This window comes from Parasteatoda tepidariorum, chromosome 4 (genome assembly GCF_043381705.1).
Source record: "Parasteatoda tepidariorum isolate YZ-2023 chromosome 4, CAS_Ptep_4.0, whole genome shotgun sequence".
Classification (NCBI taxonomy): Eukaryota; Metazoa; Arthropoda; class Arachnida; order Araneae; family Theridiidae; genus Parasteatoda; species Parasteatoda tepidariorum.
Genome location: NC_092207.1, coordinates 86,099,396 through 86,117,822, shown reverse-complemented (window position 1 = coordinate 86,117,822; position 18,427 = coordinate 86,099,396). Strand labels below are relative to the sequence as shown.

Genomic DNA, 18,427 nt, shown 5'->3' with positions numbered 1-18,427 from the left:
CTTACTATTTGATATTTTATTTTGATAAAATGGCAATAGCTTTTTACTTCAACGTCAGGATCATACGATGAATAACAGATTCTGGTTGGGCTTTGGAATTTTCGTGACGCAGTTTGATTGGTTTAATTTATAGGTGTCTTGCTTTCCAACCAATGTCCTAAAGAAAGGTGCGTCTTATCGAAATAGTGTAATTTTACAAATCTACGGTGTTGACTAATCCAACGCAAAACGTAAACTCTTTGATTACTAGGTGTCATTTCAAGTATTTTCAGTGTCTTCCGATCACTGAAGTTTGTGTACATTACATTAGATATACCTTTGTTAACACATTTCTGGTAAGTTCAAGTAGTAAACACTTGGCAAGTATAATTCACGTATTGGTACATGATTCTTAATTTGATTATTTACACGCTATAAGAGTAATCTTACACCCACCGGCATATCTAAATTCCATTTAAATGCCTTTCTCTAACTTTTTATTTTTAACATTGCTAACAATAACTGTTTAGTTTCATTAAACAAGTGCTTAGTTTTATCCTGTTTTCTTCAGTTATCCTTGTTGTTGTGCTTATAATCTGTATTTATTTCAATTTATTTACATCATGAACTTCTCATAATAAAGTTCGAATAAAAATATGTTCACTAAAAAAATTTGACATGAAAATCACAGGGCATAAAACTCTTTTATGTGGAATAAGCTGAATAATTTAGTGAGAAATTAGTAAATTTATAGAAGTATGTATAATAATAGCTTCACTTCCAATGTCAGGACAATTGGTATTGCTAAAAAACATAGAATTGCTTATTTTTAACTGTAAGATATGGTATAATTTATTTTTATACTGTTATTAAGATATCTTAGAATATTATTAAAGTAATTTTTAATGGCAAATTTTAGCTACTTTGATTGGGTGGGTATACTACTCATACTTGATGTCACATATAATGTGTATAATGCATTTGCAAAGTTTGCGTAGTTAATTTTTTGTCAAAATTTTTGGAGTTAGGAACAATATAACTAGTGCTTATTTTTTAAAATTTAGTAGAGTCATAAAAATTGTGCTCTACATTGCACATTTATTACTTAGAGCACCTATTGTTTTAACTTTGCACTGCATTGTTGATTACACTTGTATTTGTATTTCATTTGTTGTTTATTAGTAAAACAAATGTATGTAATATGTTTACAAAAGAGTTATTATTTCTCGATAAAGTGTAATTTTTAGAGTAAAAAGTATTGTTTGTTGCCTGAATATTTACCCAGTGTTGATTAAGTGATGTGGTAACTGGTCATTGCACTTGCATTATCAATCTCAATTTATTAAACCCAAGTTGATACAGAATATTCCAGACTTTATTTTCATTGCATCTTGTATAAATAAAATTCAATAGATATTATTTAGAATGTGTTACTTCATTTACATATTTAATTATAAAATAACCAGTGACATGACATAGTTTCCGTGTGAAATTGTCAGTCAGCAAAGTGTGAAGTGCAAAAGGGCAGGTAGTGTGAATTAGTAGCGAAAGTGTTTCTTAAAATAAAAATAAAATTAATTTTAGTACACTTATTTTATTACCTTTATAAAGTATAAAATCTAAAATTACCCTGTATTAGAAAATACATTAAAATAACTTGAAATTAAAAGTATTTGATTGTTTGTTCCTTCGCTAGCTAAGCAGTTATCTAAAAATAGATTTTTAATTTTTTCCCCATCATAGTGTTATAGTTATTTCCTTCCACTTTTCAAGTGTTTTTCAAAATATACTTTCATTTATAGAATTTTTAATGTTTTTATAATTTATTTCTTATTTAATTTCATTATCCGATTTTATAAGGGAACTTCAAATTTTGTTTTTTTGATTAATTTTAAGCAGTTTCATTGGTATGAAAATAATTTTTGATTTTGAGCAGTTAACTTATTGATTATGAAAAATCTTTAGGAATAATTTCAAAGTTTGATTAATGTACTGAACTGGCGTAATTTTTTCTACTTTAATGTAGTCCTAGAAATATAAAGAAATCAATGTTATATAAAAATCGCATTAAGATAGTTCACAATATATTGACTGTAAAATTATTCTTCAATTGAACAAATGGATACTACTTCAGGTTGTGGGATGAAAAAACCTTTTCTGAACAAAGTTTGTAAAAAACTTAGGTGAATTGAAAACAAAATGCTTTTGAATAGTATAAATTCTATTTGTTTTGATTGTAATGCTTTTCTTAAAAACATCAGCATGCCGTGTACTCTTGATATCTCGAAAACCTTGTTATGTCAAACAAATATTTCCCCCTTATTATGTATCCACCTTATGTTAATTAAATTCCTATGACGGGCGAAGAGTTTTTTCTCAGTCTCATATGTCGAGTATTTTTCGAAATAGAAAATTAATTTTTTAAGAAATTACATAAGACAAAAATAACTAATGCATAGTTATTTTTGTCTTACTTTTAGAAATTTATTATTGCTCTATTTAAACTTAGTCAATTATCATTAACATAATTATTGGTAGTTATTCATATGTTTCATGACTACTTTTTAGAGAACTATTTAGAATAAATTTTTCTACTTTTTAGAACATATTTAGCTCTGAACTTGTTATTTTAAAAACTCGTTATCTCAATTTTCTTAGAGTCCCTTTATTTTGAGGTATTAAAGGTATACTGTATCTGTAAATTATATGAAAATAAAGTTTTTATGATTTTTTTTTTAAATAATTAAGAACTTTTTTTAATTTTAGTATTTGCAAATTTATTCCAATTATATAATTAATGTTAATCACTTAATTCTAAAAGAATAGTTTTTGTATTAGGTTATGGATTTCTTGTGAAATATTTTTCTTTGAAATCTAAATGGCAATGTTGGTTGGCGTAAACTGGGATGGTTTGAAAACTGAAAAAAGGTTTGGGACGGGTATGGACTTATAAGTTTTCGTTAACATTTTTATATTTTTAAATTCAGTTTAATTATTTATCAAATATAATAAGGTATCTATTTGCTGCTTTTACTTTCTGGACAGAAAGATTTGGCCTTTATCCAATTTATATATATATCCAGCTGTAAGTAATCCAATGTAAAAATAACTTGGTTTCTGGTCGGCTTGGATTAAGATTCTATGGGCTCTGTACAAGTTTACATCTCCAAAGCAAGCTCCAATTAATCTGTATTGTACACAGGTTTAAAATTAGTATAGGTATCACCTATTTTAAAAAATTTTAAACCATACATAATTTAATTATTTACAAACATTCTTTTAACAAATATTTTTTTCTTAGTTATTAAGAATATTTTAAATAATACCAAATTTTTTGTTTCTATTTGCAATTTATTCAGAATCAAAAATAAAATAACATTCTGCGGGTGGAAATTTTTATTTCATTAACTTGTAAAATTTTAAAAATGATTTATTATTTTGTTTTGTCAAATTTTTATGGTTTAAAATTCATTACAGGCAGTCAAATTTAAATGAGTACTATTTGTTCCAGACAACTGTATTCAAATGAGTTATCTATAAAACTATAAGCAGAGTGTATTAGTTCAGGGGTCTGTCTAGGTTTTTCTGAGAGGTACCTATTTTGTGAAAATTTAGACATAATTTGAGAAAAATTAAAAATTATATTAAAAAATCAACACAAAAATATGGATTTATCGTTTCTTAAGGGATACAAAAATAAAATTTTAAGAAAAAGTATTTTGTGAAACTACCGTTTTTCCTAAAATTGAGTTTGTGAAACTACCGTTTTTCCTAAAGTTGAATTTGTGAAGGTACCGCTAAACGGTAGTAAATTCGGCCTGGACAGACCCCTGTAGTTAAATATTAAATGTTATTTCTTTTATGAAGTTTTAATTTTAAATGGTATGTAATAACATATGTTCTGAAGAAATACTTTATTGATCGGCAAACAATTCTTAGTTTTTAATTATAGCATCATAAAATATAAATATTTAAATTTATATATCAAAGTAAATTAATGCCAAAACAAAGTGTAATATCCTATACTATATAATTTCCTTTAAAAGAAATCTCCTATTAAAGACTGTTTTGACATCAGGGGTCTGTCTAGGTTTTTCTGAGAGGTACCTATTTTGTGAAAATTTAGACATAATTTGTGAAAAATTAAAAATTATATTAAAAAATAAACACAAAAATATGGATTTATCATTTCTTAAGGGATACAAAAATAAAATTTAAAGAGAAAGTATTTTGTGAAACTACCGTTTTTCCTAAAATTGAATTTGTGAAACTACCGCTTTTCCTAAAGTTGAATTTGTGAAGGTACCGCTAAACGGTAGTAAATTCGTCCTGGACAGACCCCTGGACATGTTGAACATTTCTTTACTTTTTACCTTCTCATATTCTTCATGGTAGGAGTGAAATGTGCAAATTAGGGTTAAAACACTAATCTTTTTTTTTTAAAACTTTATACTTTTCTATTAATAAGATTTACACTACCGATAAGATCTTAAATTACACCAGTCATCTGTTTGGAGCAAGAAATGGATAAGAAGTCCTTATTAAAGTGACAAGTATGTCCATCAGTTAAATATTCTTAATGGTTCATGCAATTAACCGAGAACTAGCAGCCATAAAGAATCACTCAAACGAGAAAATTTAACATTGTTTTCATATTTAATTTTTTTTATTTGATTATCCACTAAATTTATTTGATTAAACAAGTTATTCAATTATCTGATATGCAATTAAGTGGAGATGACTATTGTAATTTATATTCTTTCTGTTTTTTTTTTCATTTAAATTTTCTTACAGCATTGGGCCAGTCTAAATGGATTGATCAGGTTTCTAAGGATTGTGCAATTAAAATCAAACAAATAATTTAGGGTAACCCTATATTTCCTTTTTTATAACTTGTTTAATTATTGTAAGAATATATAAAATAAACCAGGGTTGGCAAGGTTTAGGACAGAATGGATTAATCCACGGTTTAAACCGTCCTGTCCAAAACCCCTTTGTCCAAAACTGTCTTAAACTGTCCAAAACCCTTTTACTCAAATTATGTCACAATTTTATCTGAACAATATTTAAGAGGTAAAATAAACATAGAACTAATAACATATTGATAATTAAATGTATTAGAGAATATTTGTTTTTAAAAGTATAATGTTTTATTAATATTGTTTGACTCTTCAATTTAAACAAAGGAAGATTAATCAGTAATCAAGTTCAATTGGTCCTCTCATTCAATAGTACATAACTGAAGTTTGGCCTTGCCATACAGGTTAAAATATTAGGGACTAAGTGCTTGGTTCGTCATAAACAGGTTTATTTATCTATAGTACTATTCAAGAATACTTTTATTTCATTCATGTTCAATTCTTTTAGCATAGTGGTGATACATCACCAGTGTCAGTAACTGAAACTGATGTTATGCCCTTCAAAACTGTTAATACATTTTTCAGTTATTTTGTATTTTCAATTTAAACTAATATATTTATATTTAAAAACAATTTTTTTTTAAAATAGATGTCTTTTTTATCATCCTGTGATGCAGAAATTATAAAATTTTTTTAAAAAAATATTGTGAAAAATAAAAGGTTAATTTTTGAACAAATTTAGTATTTTTTTTAAGAAAAATTATTATTTTTTAATATTGCCATATTTATCCTTATGCAAAAATATTATTTATCAGTATTAAAAGCATATTTATATTTAAAGGATTAGGTATTCACTTTTGTTGTTCAATGAATTGTGGAGCTTCAAAAATTATAAACCTTTTCCTATTATATTATATTATTTTCTTTTAATAAGTTATAGTAAATTGTATAAAAAATATCAAATATTTATTGATACATGTAATTATTATGTGTACAATGGTTACACCTATAGAATTTTTACCTTTTAACAAAGTTCAAGGTTTTGGACACTTTAAGACAGTTTTACCCAGTTTAAGACAGTAAAACCCACGTGTCCTGTCCAAAACCAGTTTAGGACGTCCAAAATCCCAACCCTGAAATAAACATTAAGAAATTTTTGTTAATTTAAAATAAGAATACTTTAAAAAGTAATGTATACAGGGATATGAACTTTCAATGTTCATTCTTAGGTTTCATTAAATTTCATTTAATTTAAAATTCATTTTCATTCATTTAATTTCATTTCTTAAATTTAACTTTTAAGTTATGTTGCCCAATGCCCACCTCTATATTCAAATATTCGTAAGGGTATTACATGCCACTTAGTTCGAAATGTCTGGCTTTTAAAGTATTGACAGAATTATACAAGATTTTTAACTTTTTCCTACATTATACTATCTTTTGTTGTCAAAAACTAAGCAGTTGGTAACCCAATGAATATTTTTTTAAAAAAATGTTGGTGGAAAATATATTTCCATATTTTGGCTGTCAGCAGCTATATTTAATTGTGTTTCATTTGCAATAGTAGCTTTTCCATGGAAGTAAATAGAGTAAACAAACTATTCTGTGTTAATTCTATTCTTATTTTCTAGTTGCATGCATTATTTATATGTAGTGTTGCATCCATACTACATAATTTTGTAAAAAATTGTATTTTGTACGACCTTTTGTAAATGAACGTTTTTTAGTAAATTTAATAATATGGTAAACATTTTTATTATGTCATTTTGATTATAGAAATGTTTTTGTTCTTTTTTTATTAAGAACTTTAAGTTTTGAGGAAATTTTAATAAAACAGGTACCTTTGAACTTAATTTGCTTGCTCACAAGCAAAATTAATTTATTTTAAAGATTGAAAAAAAAAAAGTCCCTATAAAGTACTTGACAATATTTTGAGAATAGAATCATGTGCATGCAACAAATTAGTTCATAGAAATGCAATATGAGTCTCAAATGTATGGATCTTGATGTACACAATTTGGAAATTAAATAAAACTTTAAAATAGCAAACACTGGATCATTTTGTGTTCCTTTATTAAGATTGTATTAATTGGGTAGACTTAGATAAATGAAGATCTTTCTGCAAACATAAAATCTCAATTGAAAAACTTTATGCGTGCAATTTATCGACTGTTGCAACTAGTTTTCACTCATATTTTGTCACCTCTTAATTTTTATGAAACTTGTTTGAAAATCACAGATTTTTTTATAACTGTTTAAGTTTTATGAAACTCTATATTGATTATTATGCATACCATAATGAATTTCTTTAAATTTAGCAGTTTCTTGAACAGCTATAACTAGTTATTGACTTACCTTGTTTTATCTTACATTTGGCTTTGAATGTTCAAAATCTAAGTTGCTCAGAAGCATTTTATTGTTAATATTTATGAATAATTCTATAATTAATACTTTAATATATTCTTTAATAATATGCCTAATATTTCTTCAATTCTGCTGAACTTAAATAATCTTGCCTTTTTGCATGACTCATTTTACTATTTGTATCGGTAAAAAAATTGACTGTGGAATTTTTTTTATAAAGAGTAATACTAAGAAGTTTTCTGCGGATAGTATTTACACGTTCCTGTATATCATGCCTATCTGTACCCTATTATTTAACTTTTTCTTTAATAAATTGCAATGATATATTTAGAATTTATGAAAATGTTAATTAGTACATAAGTTATGTTTAATTGTTTTAAATTCTTTTACTATAACAAATTCAGCATTGCATCCTCTATTATTAAAAAAGAGTTTTTCCTCATCCAAAGAATAGTCTTGGATAAAGTGCAAAAGTTTATAGGTCGCTGTCTGGATGACTTTTTTGCACTTCGAACTGAGTTTCATCAGTATAGTTGGTTTAACTAAAAAATCCTGTAAATTTATTCTTCAGCTATCATTTATATTTGAATTTCTTACTAACGATTAATGACTGATATTTTTATCACTTAGTGTTAATTGCAAATCTTGGCTGTTTTTGTTTGAATATATTGAGGAGTTTCAAACTATTTTCTCGATTCTATCTGCACTAGACATATCCAGAAATTTTAGTTAACAAATCAAGGGTTTGCATGCACTTGGTATGCAACTGATGAATGGGCAGTGTAAAAACTTGCAATTAAATAACTCCTTCAAACCTTTCCTTGTTCTATAAAACATAAATAGCGCACACATGGTAGTGTGTAGAAAATGCTTGTGCAAAGTGGTGTATGTATTAGAATTTCAGATTCAGTTTCTAAGACTAAAGCAAAAAAAAGCTAAATAAATTAAAAAAATAAACAATGTGAATGAAGCATAAATAAGTTAAGAAATAAGTGTCATGCATACTGTCATGGCATACTCTAGTAACGGTTCTCTAAATAGGAACCTTCCTCAATCTCTCAGTGTCTAAACAGTTTCTAAAGTTGCTGCGATGCATTGTAGTGCCTTTTGTGACATTTGTTACATTTTTTAGGCATAGAGCTTTGAAAGAATATGACTTAATATTTTTTTGTGTATTCTTTTCAACTTGTTCATTTTAAACTTATATTCTTAATTAGCTGATAAAACAAATGTCCATACTTTATGGTCACATAAGACACTGCTTATTTATAAGGCTTTGTCTACCCATTGATTAACATGACCAGCACACAAATCGTAATTAGCTTTCAGAATTACCTTATTAATGTTCAGCAAGAATTTAAATTTCTTTTACTTATATTTATAAATTAAGGATAATTCAAAATCACACGGATTGAACTCTTAAAGTAAAAATTTCACTTGTTGAATGATCACATTCATCTTCAAAAATATATCTTAAATATGTCAATTACAGTATGCCATCAGATGACCCCGATAGTACGTCACAATGACTAGAGTGTCGGAGAGGGGTATATAAGGAATGGTAGCAGAGTAAAATTGTTCAAAAGCGTTCTGTTGCCTCTCAGTGACATAACTGAATAGTTATGATATGGAGGACGTATGTAGGTGATTTTTTACGTGGTAAAATTATCTGCCATTTGTAATGCGGGCGTATTCTGATGGGAGTATCAGAATCATGGGTGCAAGTCTTCCGTCCCCAGGACGGATTTCCGTCTTTCGAAAATGTCCGCGGACGGAAGTAAGACGGAAAAGAGACTGACTCGAAGACGGAAATCGGAAATTTTTTTTCTTCTGTCCTTAAAATTATTTTTTAGGTCTACGTTATTGGTCTACTTTCTTATGTCCTGTTGTTATTTTATCAAAACACAGATGAATAAATATTTTTTGTACAGTACTTAAACTTGATGTATTATGGTAAAGCTTTCTTAGATAGTTTGCATATGTCAAGGNAATCTACTTTTAAAGCTCTTCCTAAAAATGCCATTTTTCACCTACTACTTTCTAAACTGCACCTTCTTACAAAAAAAAATGCCACTTCCTAAACCAATTTCAAGACAATCTAAATAACTCACTATCTTCCATCAAACAACTTGAAATTCATAGAACAAACAACTACCAATCTTTTATTTCGAAATCCATTGGGGTTTCCCCGCACATTTGTCAGTCGTAACCTTTTACAAAAGAAATAACGCAAAATTCTACAAAAACTAATTCACCATTTTATTATTCTTTTTCATCCAATGTTCAAAAAAAAAAAACAAAAAAAAAATGCCAGGCCGGATTTATCAGAACATCATTCTGGAACACGTCATCATGTTTGCTTAGGGGTGCTATGGACGCAAAATTAGTGTTTATGGATGACAAAGCCGTCCTCACTGAGAAAATATAAACGAATGCCTTCAGTCTAAGGATACCACCCGTATGAAATAGCCAGCATTCTCACGTGACTTAGGTCTGATTGAGCAAGTGTGAGACATGCTTGGCCGACGAGTTTGACCGTCTACCACCTACACTTGTATCCGAACTTCAGAGAGCATTGTTTGCTGAATGGAGTAATCTTGACAAAGATCAGCTCGATGATTTGATACTGAGCATGGCAGGGTGTTATATTGACTGTGTTTTATTGCATGGGAGGAATACAATATTTTAACCATCATACCAATAATCTAATAATAAATTTTAGTAAGGGGATAGTCTTTAATTGCTCCAGGTAGCGAAAATCGCAATTTATATTAATGGTATAATCATACATCCATCTTTTTTGTTCCTTATCTTTTGTTTAATAAATGGTTCTTTCTTATGAATGAAATGAATAAGTCACGTTTGTATTGTTTTTGAATCTTTTTTTTGCCGTATACTTAATTCATGGACCTGAGTGCATTTTAGATATTATTCCGTTTAAAAGAAATATTAAAATATTTTTAGGCTTTTTTTTCCTTAAAAAAAAAACAAGTTACCAAACGTGAGTGCATAGCAATTAGAAATTGATCGGTCATCCATCAAAGCTTTTATCCATTTTTTAAAAATTTTAAATAAACTCTGGTCCTGAATTTGTGTTTTTCTAGCTTGTTGATTATTCATGATTAAATAATTTAACAAAAAGAAAGTTAAACTTGTTTTTTTCCGGGTTGTTTTTTTCCCCTATTGTCTTAAGGTAGTTTTGTTAAGCAAAGATTATTGGTTAACCGAATATAAATGGAAGTAATAAGCATTTTTATGCATTATGAAACATTTCTTTTACTGACATTTTAGCCTTAAAAAATAGAACAGTAAAATAGAAGTTCTGGAGGGATAACTATCAATAATAAGAATTATGTCACATGAGGAAAACAAGAGAAAGTAAAGTTATAATGAACGTAGCATGCCAATTTTACGTTCTCCAAATGACAAACAGGCTTGATGACTGGGGAAGAGGATAAAAATAGCTCAATTATCTTTTATGTAGGTCGAAGTTGACTCCATACTCTTTTAGCGACCTCTTGATAAATTCCTTGGAATGCATGGATGCCCTTTGATCATCTCACACCATCTTTTCTTACAATGTGCATTCTATACCAAAGGTTAGAAAATGTGACTTCGGACATAATCATGATCTAGAAGTTTTTTTCTTTTCTTCCTTCCTTGAATTAAAGAAGAATTTCGGAAATGAAACTATCTTCTTGAAGTACCAAGAATTGTTAGCTAGTGTTGATTACTATCTCTTGCTGGTTGAATTTGATATTCGGGTTTTTCGCTCAATTATTATTGTGAAAAAAAATTAATCAGACAGTTGTGGTTTTAGGATATTCTTATTGTATAAACGATATTTTTATACCTAATTTCATTTGTAAAAGTGCTTAAATGGTCAAAATTATTCGCAGTTTTGGTTTCATTTCTTAAATTTTAATGAATGTGTAACGTAATTAGTCTTCAAGGTTCTGTAAGCACTTAAAATAACAGAACTTTTTTGATGGGTATAAATTTCATATTTCCAGCTGTTTTTGCAAAATAGTTTGAATGTACGTATTTTATTTAAATAAACTGCTTTTACATTTATTACTTTTATATTTTTATCGATTAATATTTCAAAAGGGAGTAAAAGAATTTGAAAAATATTTTGTTGCATTTTGTTATGAATTCCGATTAAAATCGTGTGCGCATTATTTGATTGTTGTCCTTAAGAATTAAAATAAAAAATAAAACGAAATGCTCATATTCTGGTGTAAAAGTAGAGTTTAAATATTTGCAAGCTTAATTGTTTGGCATGCATTTTTTCCTTAAGTTCATTTCCTGCAACAATGAATAAGTACTTTTTTAAGATTATATTTTATGGTTCATTATAATCTTTAGACCTTTGTCATTGTGGTGTGATCTTTTTGAACTCAGTTATTATGGTCTGTAATGTGCAATTTATGAATCATTTTGTCTTTGGATTTTCCTTATCACGTCACGCGCTACCCCTTATCTGTTCATTTTTACTCCATTCGCGAGTATTTCGTATTGAATCTCTATTTACAAAAAGGTGATGTAAATAATACGGAATGGTAGAATGAAATATTGTAAATTTAAAAGAAAAAGTCTTTTGATGCAACTAATTTTATTTTATTTATTTTAATTATTCTTGTATAGTTAACGTGTTATACAAGCGAAATGTAATTTTTAATATAAATATTGTACAAATTTAAATTTCTAAATTTCATTTAGCTGTAATTGTGGAAGTATGAAAACTTTTAATAATTTGTACAGTTGTAAAAAAAAAATTATGACTGAACTGTATATGTTAACTTCCTTGTTAACTTTGGATTCTTTGTATTTTTCGTGTATTTCTTGGGCATATTTTAAATTTAATTTTTACAGTAGAATCCCCCTTTTTTAATACTGTTAAATGAATATTTTACATACAATATATGAATTAAATTGTTACTTTGAAACATATGCGTTTCAAAAAACGAACGTTTTGGAAGCTACATTTAGCTGAAATAATTATAACATGAAGATTCAATTAGAATCTTCTAAAATATGTAAGACTAAGTTTTAGATATTAGTTTATAATCTTATTTCCTTTCTTATCATTGGAAATTGACATTTCTATATTATATTGAAGGTATTTAGGTATTGAAAACCGTTCATATATTGGACATACCTTAGTGTATTTATAAAAATTAAAATCTCCGGACAAAAAATTTCTTCAAATTTGAAGTCTTCAAAATAATCTAAAAATTTTTTTTTGTATACTTCTTTAGCTACACTTATTAATATCTTATAGACAGCAGTGTAGTTTATTGACATTTGCTCAAAAAAAAAAAATAAATAGAAATTCACCAAATCTTGAATGCCAGGAAAATGACATATTACCTTAGAAGTTTAAAAAAAAGTCATTTTAAGTTAATAGTAAGTAACTCAACTTAAGCCTTTATGTTAGATGAACCATAAATTGCTTAAATTAATTCTTTTTATCCACTGTAGAAAGAAACAAAAAAATTTTTGTTGCTGATATGTACAGAATAAAATTGTGTATAATAATCAATCATTAAATAAATAAATAACTTTGATTACATCCAAGCATATTACAATCATACATAAACTTGGTATTAGGTTAATATTTGCTTTCCCTCTTTACAGTATTAGCAGTTAAAAAGAATTTCTGGTAACACTTCAATGTCCTGGCATTCATAAGCCAGGAAAATGACAGCCAGGATAATGACAAATTCGCCATTTTATAGCATATAACTTTACTTTAATTTAATATTTTGGCCGAAGACGTTTATATTCTGCAGAAAACAACAGTATTTCTTAAAATAACTCAGATAAATCTATGTAGTTTTTGTTATTAATGATTTCAAGAAGCCAGGAAAATGACAGCATAAAAACCTACTCACCTTGAAAAATTTTTTGAAATAGATTTTGAGCCAGAAAATTGGTTCTTTATTCATGCAACAAGACATGTTCAGATAGGAGGGTATCTAATCAATCTATTAACATAAGATATTGATTCCTGGCGCTATCTATTTTGGTTATAAATCACTAAATAAAAGTAGCCAGGAAAATGACAGATTTTCATGGGACAAACAAATTATTGACAGAAAAAATTATTTTAAACGAAGTTTTAGTAAACAATACCCTCTGCTTATATTCCAGAAATGCTTACATAAGATAAGATAAAAAAAATTAGATTTTGAAAAAAGTATGGGAAGTTTTGAAGCTAGTTATTATTGGAAATATTGTTTAGGACATGCCAGGAAAATGACATTTTGATATTCAATAAAATTTTTTAAGTGTACAAAACAGTCAATGCTAGTGCAAAGTCATTTTAAAATACTGACAGCAATGCTATTTATTAATTTTTTTTTAAAGAAAAGTTCTTTTAGTATTATAGTATTAGAGTTTGGAGCAAGGGACAGTGAATTTCATGTTTCGTGAGAATCTGAATCACCCTTATATTCCAAATTGTTGATTTGTGTTTTAGATGTTCTGGTCAACATCAGGTTGTTTATTTTGAAATAAATTGAAAGGTGTTAAAAATACATTAGTTTCATTTTAAACTTTTGCAGTTAACCTTATCTACTTTTTTTTTCGGAAGATAAAAACACTTCATCCCCCCACCTATTGTAAAACGTAATTTTATCATGAGTGAAATCGTAAATAAACGTATATTGTCATAAAGCAACTTAAACGTCTTTTATCCATTCAGAATATGTCATCTGTCATTGCAAGGATCGCGCGATTTTTCCTCAGCGTTCAAAGTCCTCGTCTCGTGTTTTTCTGGGGAAGGGAGGAAAGTACGCATTTCAATTAACGTTTTGATAGGTTAATGTTGAAATTGCTGTGGGGCAGCTGATATCATTATTTCAACCTTTGGAGCACTTGTTTTTGTAGGTTCGATCTCTCTTTATATCTAGAGAGGATGAAGTCAAGAAGTTTCATTTCCTAGTTATTTTCGGCATCGTACGTTACTTCCACAAATAGAAAGGCCGCGTTTGTTCTTTTTGTTCCCTTGTTTTAAACTAGAGGTTGCCTGTGTCTGTCCTGTAAAGATGTCACAGCTAGTGAAAATTCCTTGGTTTTCTGGTATGTTCACTTTTTTTTTCTCAAGATGTTAGTTATTTTGGCTTATCATTTCTTAAAATAAATATTGCGGTACATGGTCGTTATGTACGGAATTTTATTTCGTATTCAAAAGTAGCTTGATGAGAAAGTTTAAAATAAAAGATAATGGGTGGTCATTTTATTTAGATATTTTTTTTCGTCAATCTGAAGATTTTTTCTTCTTGAACTCGTGATTCAAACATATTTGCAAATTCATTAAGGATAGCTTTGGTTTAGTACCGCAAATCATAAGCACAATTTGGTACTTTACGTTTTAGTCCTTAGTATTAATTTATTTTCGGAGTTCAGTAATAACTGCTAGAGCAGCGCAAATTAGATAAAAATAAGTTGAATTGTTAACTTTAAAAAATGATTCAGATTTATTTACTTTCGTTTGTTTTGAAAGTTTCTTTTTTTAATATTTGATCTATTTTTTGTTGCTTAAAATATTTCTGTGCTAAGATTTATTAAAATTGAAATGCTATTTACTTTGTTCTATTTTTAAATAGTTATATCGAACTCTTAAAGCTAAGAAAAATACTATGTTATTAAAAGTTCCTATCTTTTTCCCATACCAATTTTAAATTGAATTCAGGTTATAGTTGATAATTTCGATTTTTTTTTTCTCCGCTAATTTTAATAGAAAAGATTGTACTTTTTTATTCTGATATATTTAATTAAAAAAATTTCTTAATATTCAGAATACATTTCTTACTCCTTTGTACCACTTAGGTAACTTTTAACATTTTATAACAGAATTGTAAATTTTTACAAAACGTAGTTATTTTTGCTCATAACATATGTTTGTTATCTAACAATCGAGGGTTTGTGAATTTGCATGTAAGCATCTATAGAAGTTACATCTTTCTACATGGTTTTCCCTGTGCAAAACTCGACACGTATTCATCATTCTTAATTTGAGTGACAGGTGTTTTTTTTTTCTTTCTTTCCATCATTTCTGGCCTCCTTATTTTGATAGTCTTGATTGTGTTGAATTTGTTTTGTATGAAAAACATGGAGATTTTTTTTTCCCTTCTGGCATATGTTAATACTAAGTGAAGGAAAGGATGTAGAATGACATCGAATTTTCTAACGACGATTTTACATCTACAGTGCAAATGAAATATGATCGCCAAGTTAAGAAATAAAAAATTGCTTTTAACATTTTATTTTTGTTTTGGTAGACGAAACTCGGAGCTTTATTTCTCGAATTTCTGATTTTAGATTATTGCAATATGTCTAAATCTCCCTATAGATTTTTTTAAAAAACCTATCTAGTGTACGTAGGAAATTTATTTTTTAAAGACAATTAAACTAATTTACTTTATCAAATCTATCATGGTGTATAGTGCGCAAAAAAATAAATAAAAACACGGACCACCTTAATTATTTTCTGATCTAAAAATCGGATCTTCATGCTAGGACTCAAAATTAATGGTTTCTGTAGTTTGGTCTGGACTGCGATCCAAAATTTGTACTCCTTAATGTCAATGTTAATGTTTGCGTATTTCAAAATTTATCGAACATTTTAGGCAAATTTAAAATTTTTTTACGCAGTTTTAAAATTTGCTTATCCAAAGGTATTGCCCTACATTTGGGGGTCAGAATTACAAATCCGTCTAAAAAATGCATGTTTATTCAGAGAAAATATGTTTTTGTGTCTGATTTTGTGGATTAAAATATTGTCTGCTTTAATTAGCATTTTATATTTTATTGTATAACCGACGTTGAGCAGCCGACCTAATTTTTAAGTTTACTACTACTAATGTTCAACTCCGTAGCCTGGTAATTTTGAGCCCAATCCAGAAGACAAGGGAACTCCTGGATCAAGTAAGCGAGAAATTTGCTTTCGTGGAGGACTTTTTAATGAAACTAACCCGCATTTATGTTACATGGAGAGGAAAACCACGAAAACCTCCCACGGTAAGCCTGACAACAAAAAGGGAATCTAATCCATGATCCGTCTACCACAGAGTCATGTCAGTGCGAGCCGAGCGGGAAATTTATCTAGCAACCTTCACTGGGAACGTGAATATCCAATCATAAGTTTAAGTTATTCAGAATGGTTCATTTATATGTATAATCTCAAACACATCTTGTTATTTATTATGAATTTGTTAAGAGGTGTTCTGTGGGAATATTTATCTTTGACTTCTAAAATTCTAATTCTTACCGCAATTTAGTTGTATGGAAATTCTGTTATATCGTAACATNTGTTTTTGTGTCTGATTTTGTGGATTAAAATATTGTCTGCTTTAATTAGCATTTTATATTTTATTTTATAACCGTCGTTCAACAGCCGACCTAATTTTTAAGTTTACTACTACTAATGTTAAACTCCGTAGCCTTGTAATTTTGAGCCCAATCCAGAAGACAAGGGAACTCCTGGATCAAGTAAGCGAGAAATTTGCTTTCGTGGAGGACTTTTTGATAGAACTAACGCATTTGCGTTACATGGAGGGGGAGACCACTAGAACTTCCCACGTTTAGCCTGACGGCAAGGGGACTCTAACCCATGATCCGTCTACCACAGAGTCATGTCAGCACTGTGGTCAGTGCGAGTCGAGCGGGAAATTTATCTAGCAACCTTTACTGGGAAGGTGAATATCCAATCATAAGTTTAAGTTATTCAGGATGGTTCATTTATATGTATAATCTCTAAAACACATCTTGTTATTTATTATGAATTTGTTAAGAGGTGTTCTGTGGGAATATTTATCTTTTGACTTAAGCTAAAAACCTTCTAAAATTCTAATTCTTACCGCAATTTAGTTGTATGGAAATTCTGTTATATCGTAACATTACAGCATTCTGTTTTGTTTGGGTTGCATTAATTTTTGAATTTTTCCTAATTTTGCTTCACTTTCATTTTAGTATCTTCTATTTTCATTCCATTGGAATTTAGTATAAATCGGTTTGTTTGCCATCAATGAATTTGCGAAAATTCATTGAATGCTTAGTTATTTGGAAATTTTATGTAAAATTAGTTAAGTGCACGCATTAAAAAAACTTGAAAAATGCTCGAGTAAATTTACCACTATATATATTTAATTTCTAATAAACTAATTGGAACTCTTATTATTATTATTTTTGTTTTTTTTTGAATGGATTTTTATTTAAATACTTCTATTTTATGGGTATACTGGTAGACTTGTCTTGAACTAATTTATTGTGTTTTAAAATCTAAACCAATTAAGTTTTCAATAAATCAATACTAATTGAAAAAAAAAACTTATTGTTGAGTAGTTGTTCAGTTATAAAATACTTAATTTTGGATACAATGATACGTGTCCGTATTTATTTATCCCTCAGGTTAATAATTTTCAGGTTGATATGTGATCCATAACCCCGAGGTAATCTTGTGATATATTTCTCTTATATTTTGTATGAGGTACAAAATATTCCTTATATTTTGTGCCTGGCACAGTTTAGCTTTATTGTTTGATACCTTGAGTTAGTATCATAGTAAGATTTTTATTTTTTGATCCTCAGTTTGATAAAGTACAGCAGCATCCGACTCTTGTGTTATTCAAGTCAAACCAATCAACTTACTAAAAATGTTTTCCCTCTATATGAGATGCTAATTGAACTACTGTTTGTTTACTAAATTGAACTATTGAATTGTTTACTAATTGAAACTTAGCAAGTTAAATTATAAATTTTTAATGAACGAAATTAAATGTTTCCATAATTTGGTATGGATTACATTAAAATTTTACAAGACTTAAAAACTAGATAATACAGTGACTTTATCTGAATTCAATACTATTTTAAAACTTAAACTTCTGGTAATGTTTAGCACAATTTGTTTTATGACAATAGCCATAGTTTAAATTATAATTAACTTCGATTTAAAATTTCAAAAAAATTAATGAAATAGAACTATAAATTATAATTGCGCCAATCTATACATTTATTTTTAATTTACCAAAATCAGTCAATAGTTTGTCCAATTGAATTATTAATTTATACAATATTTAAAAACTTTTCGCATCCTATTAAAATTTCTTCCTATCTATGAGTCACGTTATTGCCCTCCCCTGTTGAAATAAGTTAATATGAACTGTCCCTTGCAAACTCTTGAATTAAATTTCATCACAACAAGGAAATGGGTGTGTTGT

At 28.1% G+C, this 18,427-nt stretch overlaps 1 protein-coding gene across 7 annotated transcripts in view; it reads left to right on the top strand.

Moving 5' to 3' along the window:
* LOC107450383 (long-chain-fatty-acid--CoA ligase 1) overlaps window positions 1-18,427 on the top strand; it is a 65,522-nt gene that overhangs the window by 23,572 nt on the left and 23,523 nt on the right. Inside the window, exon 1 of one of the 7 annotated variants that reach the window (XM_043040029.2) lies at window positions 57-335. The exons of 3 other annotated variants lie outside the window; for them this stretch is intronic. Coding sequence is in view for 1 of the 4 variants with exons in the window: in XM_043040028.2 (XP_042895962.1) it covers window positions 14,255-14,288 (34 nt within the window). In the remaining 3 variants the exon portion in view is untranslated. Of the gene's footprint in view, window positions 1-56; window positions 336-4,778; window positions 4,846-13,868; window positions 14,289-18,427 lie in introns of those variants that run through there. 3 more of the 7 variants (XM_071180150.1, XM_071180153.1, XM_043040028.2) reach the window with 3 other exon arrangements.